Source organism: Anthonomus grandis, chromosome 1 (assembly GCF_022605725.1).
Source record: "Anthonomus grandis grandis chromosome 1, icAntGran1.3, whole genome shotgun sequence".
In the NCBI taxonomy this organism is placed as follows: domain Eukaryota; kingdom Metazoa; phylum Arthropoda; class Insecta; order Coleoptera; family Curculionidae; genus Anthonomus; species Anthonomus grandis.
In genome coordinates this window covers 37,048,109-37,059,436 of record NC_065546.1, presented here as the reverse complement: position 1 = coordinate 37,059,436, position 11,328 = coordinate 37,048,109, and the positions used below count along the sequence as shown (strand labels likewise).

The following is an 11,328-nucleotide window of genomic DNA, read 5'->3' as shown; positions in this document are numbered from 1 at the left end:
GTTCGCCGAGGACGTATAGCCTGTACGCAGTCATTGCCTCGAATTGCACAACGAGATCCAGAGGCGGAAGGCTCAGCAGAGTCTCAAACGCTCTAGTTGGCGCCGCCCGCATGGAACCCGTTATGCTGAGACATGCAAGACGTTGGACTCTGTCCAGTTGAGCACAAATTTTCGCTTTCTCCGTACATGGCCACCAAACGATACCGTATGTAGGTCTCGTATGATAGGTATGTATGAGGTCTCACAATGTGCGAGTAGATCCAGTGGAGGATCTTAGGAGACAGACCCCAGGTATTGCCGAAAGCCCGCCTGCAGGCCCATAGCGCGCAGGTGGCCTTCTTCATTCTGGTGTCTGCATGGTCGTGCCAGGAGAGTTTGGGATCTAACTTGATTCCCAGAAATCGAACTGTCCTGGAGTAATGCAGCTGCACGCCACCTAGAGATATAACAGGGGGCGTGCCAAAGTTACGCCTCCTCGTGAATAGTAGGAGCTCTGCTTTTTTGGGGTTAATCCTGAGACTCCCCGAGAGGCACCATATGTCCACCATACGCAGGGCTCTCATCATAGGGCCCCGCATTGAGACGGCGTCTCTCCCTGGGCAAAGGATTACCAGATCATCAGCGTAGGCCTGTGTGTATAGGCCAGCATTGTTTAAAAGATTTATCAGGCTGTCGACCACAAGGTAGGGGACAATACTCCTCCCTGCGAGCAGCCCCTAGGGTTCTGAGCCGCGGCTCTCGAGTGCTTGGCAGATTAATGCGAAAGGGGTGTTGTCAAACGCCCCTTCAATGTCTAGAAACGCACCCAGACAGGCCTTGCCACTACCCAGAGCACCCTCCACCTTCCTCACGAGGTGGTGTAGGGCCAGGTCGGTGGATTTGCCCGCCTGATAGGCGTATTGGTGCACATGCAGTGGTTTGTTCGTTTGTTGACCAGGATGCTTTCCTTAAGGTACCGATCAATCAGCCTCTCCATTACCTTCAGCATAAAGCTGGTAAGGCTGATAGGTCGGTACGATTTGGGATCTGTAAAATCGCTTTTTCCGGGTTTCGGAATGAAGACGACTTTCACTTGAGGCCATAACTTTGGGACGTAGCCCTGAGCAAGGGACGTCCTGAATAGTCTGACTATGTGTGGGGTTAGTAGTTCTAACCCGTTTTGCAAAAGGCATGGATATAATCCATCCATGCCCGGAGATTTGAAAGGGGGGAATGTCTTGATTGCCCATTTCACCCTCTCGTAGGTAATTATTCTTCTAGCAGTCTCGAACTCTAAACGAATCGGAGCCCGAGAACAGCTAGGAGGATCACGAGATGAGTTGGAGTCTGGGAAGTTAGTGCGCAGCATGATCTCCAGTGACTCCCGCTCATTGGTAGTAAAGCCGCTATCTGGAAGTGACAGCGACCCCAATTTAGTTCCAGGTTCCTTGGACAGTACTTTGCACAGTCGTGCTGCGGAGGGTGTGTTTTCCACGTCATCGCAGAACCGCCTCCAGCACTGTCTTTTGGAGTCCCTGAGTGTCTTTGTATTGCCTTTGAGCTGCGTTGAAAGCATCCCACTCAGTGACAAGCTTAGTGCGCTCAGCCCTCCGAAGGAGCCGACGCGTAGTGTCACGGTACTTTTCCGTGTTACTGTTCCATCAGGCATTCTTGGCATTGGCGGGTCTCCGTCTGAGGGGACAGCTGCCCTCGAATTCCGCGACTATCGCACGAGTCAGGTTGACATTCCCGATCTCTGTGTCGGAAGTGTGTACCTTACCGGCATGTCCGCAAGACCACCGACTAGTTCCTCTCGAAAGTGGTCCCAGTCAGTGCACCTTGGATTTCTGTAGGCTGGGGTATCGCACCGAGCCTGCTTCTTTAATTCAAAAAGAATGTGCCTGTGGTCCGACATTGTGACCTCAAGGGATACTCTCCATGAGCTGAAAAGGTTCACAGTACTAGGTGAACAGATAGTAAGGTCAATAATTGATTGACCCCTATTGCAGTAGAAAGTTGGGACACTGCCTCGGTTGAGTAGTTCTAGGCCATTTGAGCACGGGAAGTCAACCAGGGAGCGGCCCCTTGGGTTCTCATCTCCGCATCCCCAAAGGCCGTGATGTGAATTCGAATCGCAGCCCATGAGAAGCTGGAGACCCAAGTCTTCCCAGTATTTGACCACCGCAGTGAGGGCCGGGGGGGTGATTCAATTTCGATGGGAAAGTAGGCAGAGCAGGCTACCAGATCCTTTCCCGTGTCCATTGACAGTTTGACGGCTACAGAGCTTGTACAGAGACCTGAGAGGAGAAAGCACCGCACATTCCTAGTAAGGATGATTGCGCGGGGATTCTCACACGGTACATGTTTATGTAGTGTGCCGCCAATTAAACCCAGGCCTTTAACAGAGCCCTAGTAAGTCCAGGGCTCCTGTAATAAGACGACGTCGATATGGAGCTCAGCGAGCCTTTTACACAGAACAGCAGTGGACGCTCTTCCATGCTGTAGATTCGCCTGCAGAAATGTTAAAGGGATGCTGTATGGTGTGGGGCTGGCTGACTGCCAGAACGCTTAGTCCTTGGAGCTAAGAGTCAAGGTACCTTCATGGGGAGACACTATTATCGCTTACCTTCTAATCTATTTTAATCAGTGCAAGGATTCTTGAAATGTTGGCCTATTGCCTAGGTATATTTTTAAGTTCGTGGTCAGCCTACCGAACAAGAAATTCTTACCTATTTTATGTCGCCCGAACCAATTATTACCTAAATTCTCCTAACATCTCTATAGAATAAACAATCACTTAAGAAAAGAAATATTTCATTTTGTATTGTGAGATTGCGTTCGACTTTTAAATATTTAAATTATCCGCTAGTTTGTTGTCACTAAAGTGTAAAACATGCTTTAATACATTGACAGCTTAGATTTACTGACGATGTTTTTACATACGAGTCAAGACTGTCACTAACCGATTTTAGGCGAATAACCAAAGCGTTTTGGTTTTTAGAACCAATTTCCGATTGGTATTTACCAAAACGTTTAGGTGCTATTGCTTTTTAAAAATTGATGTCATCAATCTACTGTCAAAGTTGTCACCAACATTAGCGGTAAATACCTAACTGTCTAGTAGTTTTTCATTTTTGGTTAAATGGTTATTTAAAATGACAAAACATCCTTAACACAATAATAAAAATAAAGTCTGAATTTATATACGTTGTACTCCATTAGCCAAAGTTCTATTGAAGGCACTTTATTAGAAGGGATATATTTCTCCTTCAAAGTAAGAATTATTTCTTGCATTTCGGAATAAAGTGACTGCCGTAAATATTTTAAAACCAGCACGAAACTTTCATTTAAAAAAATTGACAGGTAGTAAGCACATAAGTCTTATTCTTGGATTAGCAATATCAGCATTACAAATAGAGTTGTTCATCATGGATAATCAAATTAATGTAACAAAAAATACTTCCAAAACAACAAAACATAGATCCTAAATAATGTCCAAATAAACGAAATTAGAAATTATAAGAACTACAAACACAAAAAATAATTTCAAGAGATTAGGAAATATGATTATTTATAAATATATATTATGTAAGAAATGAGAATGCAGTACACAAAATAAAGTTATTTTTGTTTATTAGTTACTATGTATAATCAATAAACACTGGTTAAACCAAAACATTTACACTAAAACAAGTTGTGACGTCAATGTAGTTGTTTGGCGTGTAAAAACCCAAGGATTACCGCGGTAATTACCAATAAATTGTGGTTATCCGCCTAAAATCGACTACTTTTACAGGTTTCAAGCATTATTTGGTTATTTTATTTTAATCTCTTTACGGATTCGCAAAAAGTCGGTGTGGTAAGTTCACTTTGTATATTCAAAAATAAAGTTAAAGATTTCTTAATTAACAAACCTTTTTACTCATTTGAGGAATTTCTTCACTCCACTGTGGCTTTTTAGGAGTATTGTGTTTTTCATGTTTATATTGTATTTCTGTTAAAGCTGCTTTGTATTTGTTAGTTTTACTTAATGCTTAATCCTTTAATTGTGGATTATCTTATCGTATTATATAGCTACTGCATGGGTTTTATTATTGTAATTTTAATTGTGATACTTTTTTTTCAGTATTTTGACTTGTGTAAGAGTTTGTATTTTTGGCATGAATAAATAAATTTAATTTTGGATTGTGATTGTGTCTGACGGTTGTATATTTGAATTACCCGCCATTTTTTTAGCTGTCTCAAATACAAACTTACATTTAACAATTACGCTAAGAATTAAGGGTGATATCACATCAGCCTTGATTGTTACTAAGACTTCAACCGCTCTTTGCGTATGGTATTAACTATTAAGGAAAATTTTTGCATAATTCAGTACGAACATCATTAAGAAGTGCTGAGGCTTATTCGTTTTGACTCTTAATTACTTCCTCCGTCACCATACAGAACCACCTTTAACCACCTTAGCTGTCAACATAGACAAGACATCAACTGTCAATGTCAATTTATTCCTAACCTCAATTTAAATGTTTAACTTATTTCTTAGATATTTAATATTTTCTTACTTATAATTTATAAATATAAACTAATCAAATAAGCGTTAAATAATGTAATGGCAGATAGTAACAAAGCCCAACACAATAATTGTCATCGTCCCAAAAAGCAAGACAGGCCCAAAAGACCGAACCATGTTTTTCGCAAGAGGCAGCCCCCTAAACCTGAAACTGGCCCCAATGTGATTTATGTTAGTACCAAAACCAGCTTAAAGGTGAGCCTAGAATACATAGCCAAGGAACACTGGGTCAAACAATTTCTTCTTTTAGGCCCTCCTGGAGAGATGCACTAAATTGGTAAACAATAATGAGAAGGAAATTATAGTTTACTGTCTTGGTGCTGCCATTCAAAAAGGGATTCTTTTGGCCCTTCAGGTGGCTGAAAAATTTGTGGCTTATCAGTTTGAAACAAATACATTTTCCACTACATTGATTGGTATGTTGCTTAGTTCTTTTTGAGTAATTTAGAAATTAAAAGATGCCTCGTCTTGTGAACTTGTTCCCTTTAAGCACATAGCTCAGACCCCAGTTGTTAGGCACTAATAACAGAGGTTTTGATGATTTATAACAGTAAATTTTGTTTAATGGTCTTATACTTGTATTCAAAAAATTCAGTGAATAAGTAAAAAAAAAAATTAAAACAGTCTTCTATAAACTGGCTGAATATTTTGAAGATTCTTCTTAGAATTTTTCGTACCACATATTTTCTAATTTTATATTACAGAGGTAATATTTATTTCATATTCCTTTTAAATACATATTATTTTTATATAATTTAAACTAAGGCAAGATTTTTCCTCATATGTTCTCTCTAATGTTGCTATATCTGCTTTAGTAATCTATAACATTTACAATGCTGTCTAAATACTATACCCAGTTCTTAATTCTACAGAGATATACTTATCTATATCTAGTAAACTAAAAAAACCTCAGAAATTGTAAATAAACTGTAACTATAATAATAAATTATAAATAACAAGCATACAACAAAAGAAAAAAATATCTTTTACATAATATTCATTTTAATACAATCATACAAGTGATAGGGCACTGACAAATTATAATCTCATAACTCAAAACTGTTTCCACCCAGGCAAAATACACTATTTTTAAAGGCACAAACGACAACATTTTTCTCAATTCATGGAACTTAAAAATGATTTTTAAGTTTCTTATTTTAGCTGTCACATACCATCCATGCTCCTTCTGAAGAAAATGTTCATTTATGAGAACATGCCCAAGTATTTTAAATATGTTTTTCATTCTATTTGTGCTGTACAAATTATAGTGTACTTTCAATGTACAATCTCTGTTATGTAGCTAGATTATTTGAAATCAGGTGAAGATCTAGAAGAAAAGATAAAGGCTACAAATTTTGTTTTATGTATTTATTTAATATTACTGTTTTTTTAGCAATATGCAAGTTTACCTCTTTGATAATAATTGTCAAGTTATCTGCAGAGCCTCTGGGACTATTTGGAGGTGTTCGCCTCTGTATATATTCTGTTACAGCTTATCCGCAGTGAGAGCTTGTCAACAAAGTTAATTTTTTTGTGAAACTAAACAAAACCAACAAAATACATAACTCATTATGAATTCTTCACAACAATACAGATTTTACTACAGCTTCTATATTTATATTGACAATAAAGCTTATAGAAGAAGTAGTCGATACTTGCGGTGGAGTTAATAAGTCAAAGGGTAACTAAAATTTATAATTCATTTTAATATCTTTTATTTCAACACTTTTTATCCTTAGCTTATAAGTTTCCGCGGTTCTTTATAGATCCCTAAAGATGGACATCTTATATGACCGAAACATGTAGGATAGATGATTTTTAAATAAATTTAGTGGAGGATGACAGAAACAATTTTAGTCACCCTTTGAATAAAGCTTATATTTAAAAGCCTTTTTGAGGTCCAGTTTATCCAGTTCCTTCAGAAGTATCCCCATTGCTATGCAAAGTGCACCCTTACTATTGTAGTTCCCCTGAAAACATATTGATTTTTATGCAGTAGGTTATATATTTCGAGGTATTTCAATTACCTGTCCATTTTTCAATAAATTTGCTTAAGGTGTTATGAACAATTAGATTGCATTTTTAAGTATATCAAGAAAAGCTTCAATTGGTCTATAGTTTTTTTATTGTATTTGTGCAGATGTAGCTTCCTCCCCTTTTCCACTTTAGACTTTCTATCTTTTTTTGTTTGCCCAGCTCTAAGTATGCAATTGGGCTTGGTAAGAAAAAATGTCTTGTAATTCTTTCTATTTTCTTTTAAATTGTTTTTGTTGATATTTTGTGCAAGTGCATTACATACATTAACAAAATCGTTATTAAAAACCTTAGCCATTGTCTTCCTATCTAATATCTCAAACTTATTGGGACTTAAAATACTACAATAATTAGCATTATTTTGTGTTAATGATTTACAATATGTATAGTCTTTGTATCTGTTTAATACTAATTCTTTTTTAAGTCTCTTTCTTTTCCTGATTGAAACTAGGAAACCCGCAGTAATCCAGGGATTTACCCTTTGTTTCTTGCATGTAAATGACTTAGTTATTGTGGAACTTAAAATCCTGCTTTTCACCCGATCAGCAAACATAAAATTAACATTAAAGATTTTCATAATTGAAGAGTGGAAATTAGAAAGGGCTTAAGTGCCAAAAAAAAGGTTTTGAGATAATAGAGAAAAACTAAATAAAAGTCAGAGAACTTTTTTTAAGTAAAGCTTTATTAAGTATTACGCATTTAAACTGAAACGGAAGACCTACTTCTTAACAAAAATTTGCAAACTAAACTTCTTACTACAAAATAAAAATGTTTAAACAAGTAAAATTAGGAAAAGGCCTAAGTGCCATAACTGATTTTGAGTATAGAAATATTCATAAAATATATTTTACTTCTTTTTTTGTTCTAAACCATTGTCTTCAATCTGAAGTAGCTGTTTATAAAAACGTTGGTGTTCTGGATTTTGAAGATAAGGAATCATGCTTCGAAGAGATACCTTTTTATTTTCCGACACCTTGCTTTCTGATGGAAGCTTCATTATATTAGCCTGTCTGAGTCCAGCTAAAGTTTTCCCTTTCTTTAAAACATTAACTTGCATCGTTTCTTCAAAATCAGAAAATGAAGTTTTTATCTTAATAAGTGTAGAGTCGTAGCTTCGATCGTTATTACTGTAGCTTTACTGATATTTAACTTGGTAGTGTTAATATACTCATCCGCCGCTTGTTTTAGATCCCAAAAGCCGCGTGGAGTCATGTCAACAACATTAAAAGGTGGAGCGTACCTTGCTGATTTTACTATTGCTTGGAGGTTTGAGGGTACAAATGCTTTAGATACTTTCTTCCGTTTTTCTACTACAGCAAAATCTCTATCGCAGGGCATGAAATTATGGCCACTTACGAGAAATTTCTGTTCAATAGTGTGGAAAACACCATTAGCCACCAAAAAGATCAATGTAAACAATAAAATTCTATTCTTATTTTGGCCCCCGCAATTATCACACCATATTACCAAATGCTCCTTAAGGGTCAATCCACGGTTAACAATGTAATAAAGACATGATGCAATTTCATTGGCTCCACGAGAAACTACTCCCTCATGCCACATACACATGTAGGCCTCATTTGTATCCCCAATATGAACTCCTAAGTTGTAGCAGGACAGTTGTGAAAGGTAGAACATGTCGCTGTGTGTCAATGATGAACAAACATGACCTGCTGTAGATCCATGGAGATAAACAACACTTTGTGCTTTCGGGATCTTGAGACTCAATCGTATCTTGCTTTAATATTTCTCTTGCCCTTTCGGCCTTTCGATGATGGATTTCCAGCTGATCTTTTGCAGATTGACTTGACTTAATGTTGGCTTTAATTTGACACTCTAGTTTGTCACATGTGCTACACGTATCAACTCGTGGTCTGTGGAAACTTAGGTTGGAAAAATCCTTGATGAAAACAGATCTATAAAATTCGTATGTGACTGGCGAATCTGGGTGTAATTGCGTAAAAGCTTTAAACAGTCTGTGGATATTTAAGTCAGGACTAAGGTATTCTTTTTCGGATTTGGCCCTTGAATAATTACCAACTTCCCTTAGTATCATGTTTACATGATTTTTTACCGGATTTTTGCGGCGGATGAGTATATTTACGATCAGCTTCAGAAAATTTTGGAGCAGCATGTCTGATACGTTTATCATTATAACAGGTCTCACCTATTTTCTTCTTTTCAATGAGGACCCGTACTTTTTTATCGTTAACACCGAATATATTCTGAAATGTTTTCTTACATACCCGTTCAAATTTTCCTTGGCCATTAGGAAGGGAGTAATATATTGTTGCTTGACGTCTGCTATTTTGCTCATCCTCAAACGAACCATGTCGCCTTCTTTGAACATCACAAACACTTATAAGCCCCATTAGAAAAGTGCTTGGTGTTTTCATATTTTGTGCATGGTATTTTTCAAAAAGAAAACGTCTTCTTTCGTGGGTAACACCGTTGCAGCTGAACTTACATTTGCATGTAATCTACAAAAAAATAAACAACGTTATAACCGGAAAAGAAAGCAGTAGCTATTTTCGCGGAGATCATCCCGAACCGGTTCTGAACACTAAGGCCTACCCTACAAATACATTCACAAACCAACATCAACACACATGCCATTTTCTTAGTGTAATTCCTGCCTTAGCGTTGAGAACCGGTTCGGAATAATCTCCGCGGAAATAGCTAATAAGTTTGTATTCCATACCTGCTGTTCTGGATAGTTTTTTTCAGGTACTATCTTCTTTTTACAAGTTTTGTATGACTTTCTTCCACTTGTTTTTAAACGACTCTGTTCACTTTCTAAATGAACCACTGCCTTTACATCTCCTTTTTCTTTGGGTTTCTTCCATTATAATGTATTTCAAATCAAGAAATTATCACACACAACGTACACGTGCAAATGTCTAGACATAACTAAGGTAATAAATATATAGGCCTTAGGACCTTTCTAAGGAAAATGCTTGCGCACATAAAACTATCTGAATTTCGGAAAAAAGGCACTTAGGCCCTTTCTAATTTCCACTCTTCAATTAATTACTTGAAAAGAATTATGCTGCCTTGGTATGTCACTGCCCATAGAAGATGAATGAAATACTAAGAAAAATTTAAATAATGATGAGTCAGGTTATGCTCTAAGATTGACTCTTTTAATTTTTGGAAAAGATTTTCTTTACACTTAATAAAAAGATGATTCAGACAAGATTTCGAGTTTCCCAAATACCTAGTAACCTTATTAATCATACATGCACAACCATGACTATATGTCATAGTCAAATAATGTTTTTAGGTTTCTTCATCAGTTGCTTAAAGGTCAATATATATGTCAAATCTTTGTTTGCTATCAAAAACCTCTTATAGTTCGTTAAAATATCTGTTATATATTATTTTTTGCTAGAATAATTTTAATAAGTTTCAAGTTTTCATAAAGTAATAACTGATTACTCACATAACATTCCCGTGTTACATTTACATTATACCGATCGCATCTATATAAGGTACTTTTAACTCTAAAGATTCCATAAACAATTAAAAACTAATCAGAATTCTAATATTTACATGCATCACAATTAGTTATCTATATTGAATTTGTAACAACAAAATACGTTTTAGTTATGCATCATTTTATCACATTTATAAAAACCATTGGCAGAAAATTCTAACACATTGTGCAAACAGATGTATGATAAGCCTTGTAATTTGAACGATTTTTTTTTGGTATAATATTTTTTTATGGTGATGCGATATTTTTATTAATTAATTTTAAAGTAAGAGCAGGTTAATGCCTTTATACAGTAAGGCATATTTTGATTTGACTAATTATTTTATTTTTAATTTTGTTTTCAGATGACTTGGAGCCAACTATTGATGAGGAAGACTATGAACTACAGAAAAGGTTCAATTCTGCATTGAGAATCCGAATATTCAGAACTGACCCTCTAGATCTCCAACCAAGCACTTCCACATAAACCAACACAATGTTTTTCACCACCACTGAAATGGTGAAATGGCTGGGGCTCTCGGTATTTGAAATCTGGATTCATTTACTTGCCCTGCTAGCTTTTACGTTGATGCTCGCTTTTAAACTGGATCCAGAAATAGACATTCAACTTAACAACTGGTGGTTAATATTTACACCCCTTTTTATAGGAGACGCATTAAATGCATATTTTTGTACGATAGTTTACATAAGACTGTTAATGGACGCGCAATTTAAGTTCTGTGCTAAGAAAATTTTATGGTCAGCGACATTCTTAACTCTGATTTGTGTGTTTAAGTTTTTATTGTGCAGAAAACTTTTGGGGCAGAGCCTCTGGGACTATTCGGAGGTGTTCGCCCCTGTATATATTCTGTTACAGCTTATCGCAGTGAGAGCTTGTCAACAAAGTTAATTTTTTTGTAAATAAAACACTTAATAAATATTATTACTATGTTTATATTACTAAGTTATATGAAGACATATTAGTCTTAATCGACGTGAATGGCATTAATGTCCTTTTCGTGATAAATTTTTACGTCATAGAACTTGGAATTGGGGATCATTGTTTCAAAAAGAGGCTCATATTTGATTGGACGATCAAATGGGAACAATAGGGGAGCGTCATCGCGGTATGGACCGCCCATACCGGGCCGAGGGTAGTGGTAAGTCCATTCTTGAGGTTTGTTTCCTGTGTAGGGTTTGTAAGGGTAAATTATGAAGTAGAATTGGAAAGGGTGACCCCCATAGGATCCTATTGGAAGCATGTATC

General features: G+C 36.7%; 1 protein-coding gene across 3 annotated transcripts; it reads left to right on the top strand.

The window, feature by feature from the left end:
• The first annotated feature begins 4,483 nt into the window (after positions 1 to 4,483).
• On the top strand, positions 4,484 to 11,004 carry LOC126738564 (transmembrane protein 203-like). Of its 3 annotated transcripts, XM_050443957.1 has the most exons (3): positions 4,484 to 4,747; positions 4,803 to 4,968; positions 10,427 to 10,682. In XM_050443957.1, the coding sequence occupies exons 1-3, from the start codon at positions 4,592 to 4,594 to the stop codon at positions 10,546 to 10,548; spliced, it is 444 nt and encodes a 147-aa protein (XP_050299914.1). In that variant the 5' UTR covers positions 4,484 to 4,591; the 3' UTR covers positions 10,549 to 10,682. The 3 variants fall into 3 exon arrangements, with proteins under 3 accessions (XP_050299914.1, XP_050299921.1, XP_050299930.1); XM_050443964.1 differs by lacking the exon at positions 4,484 to 4,747 and having other exon boundaries at positions 4,821 to 4,968; positions 10,427 to 11,004; XM_050443973.1 differs by lacking the exons at positions 4,484 to 4,747; positions 4,803 to 4,968 and adding an exon at positions 10,218 to 10,347 and having other exon boundaries at positions 10,427 to 11,004.
• The last annotated feature ends 324 nt before the right edge of the window (positions 11,005 to 11,328 follow it).

Coding starts and splice junctions, on each gene's coding strand:
- LOC126738564 (XM_050443957.1), top strand. CDS start 4,592: ATGGCAGATAGTAACAAAGCCCAACACAATAATTGTCATCGTCCCAAA. Junction 4,748..4,802: donor GTACCAAAACCAGCTTAAAG/GTGAGCCTAGAA, acceptor TTCTTCTTTTAG/GCCCTCCTGGAGAGATGCAC. Junction 4,969..10,426: donor ATTTTCCACTACATTGATTG/GTATGTTGCTTA, acceptor TTTTGTTTTCAG/ATGACTTGGAGCCAACTATT.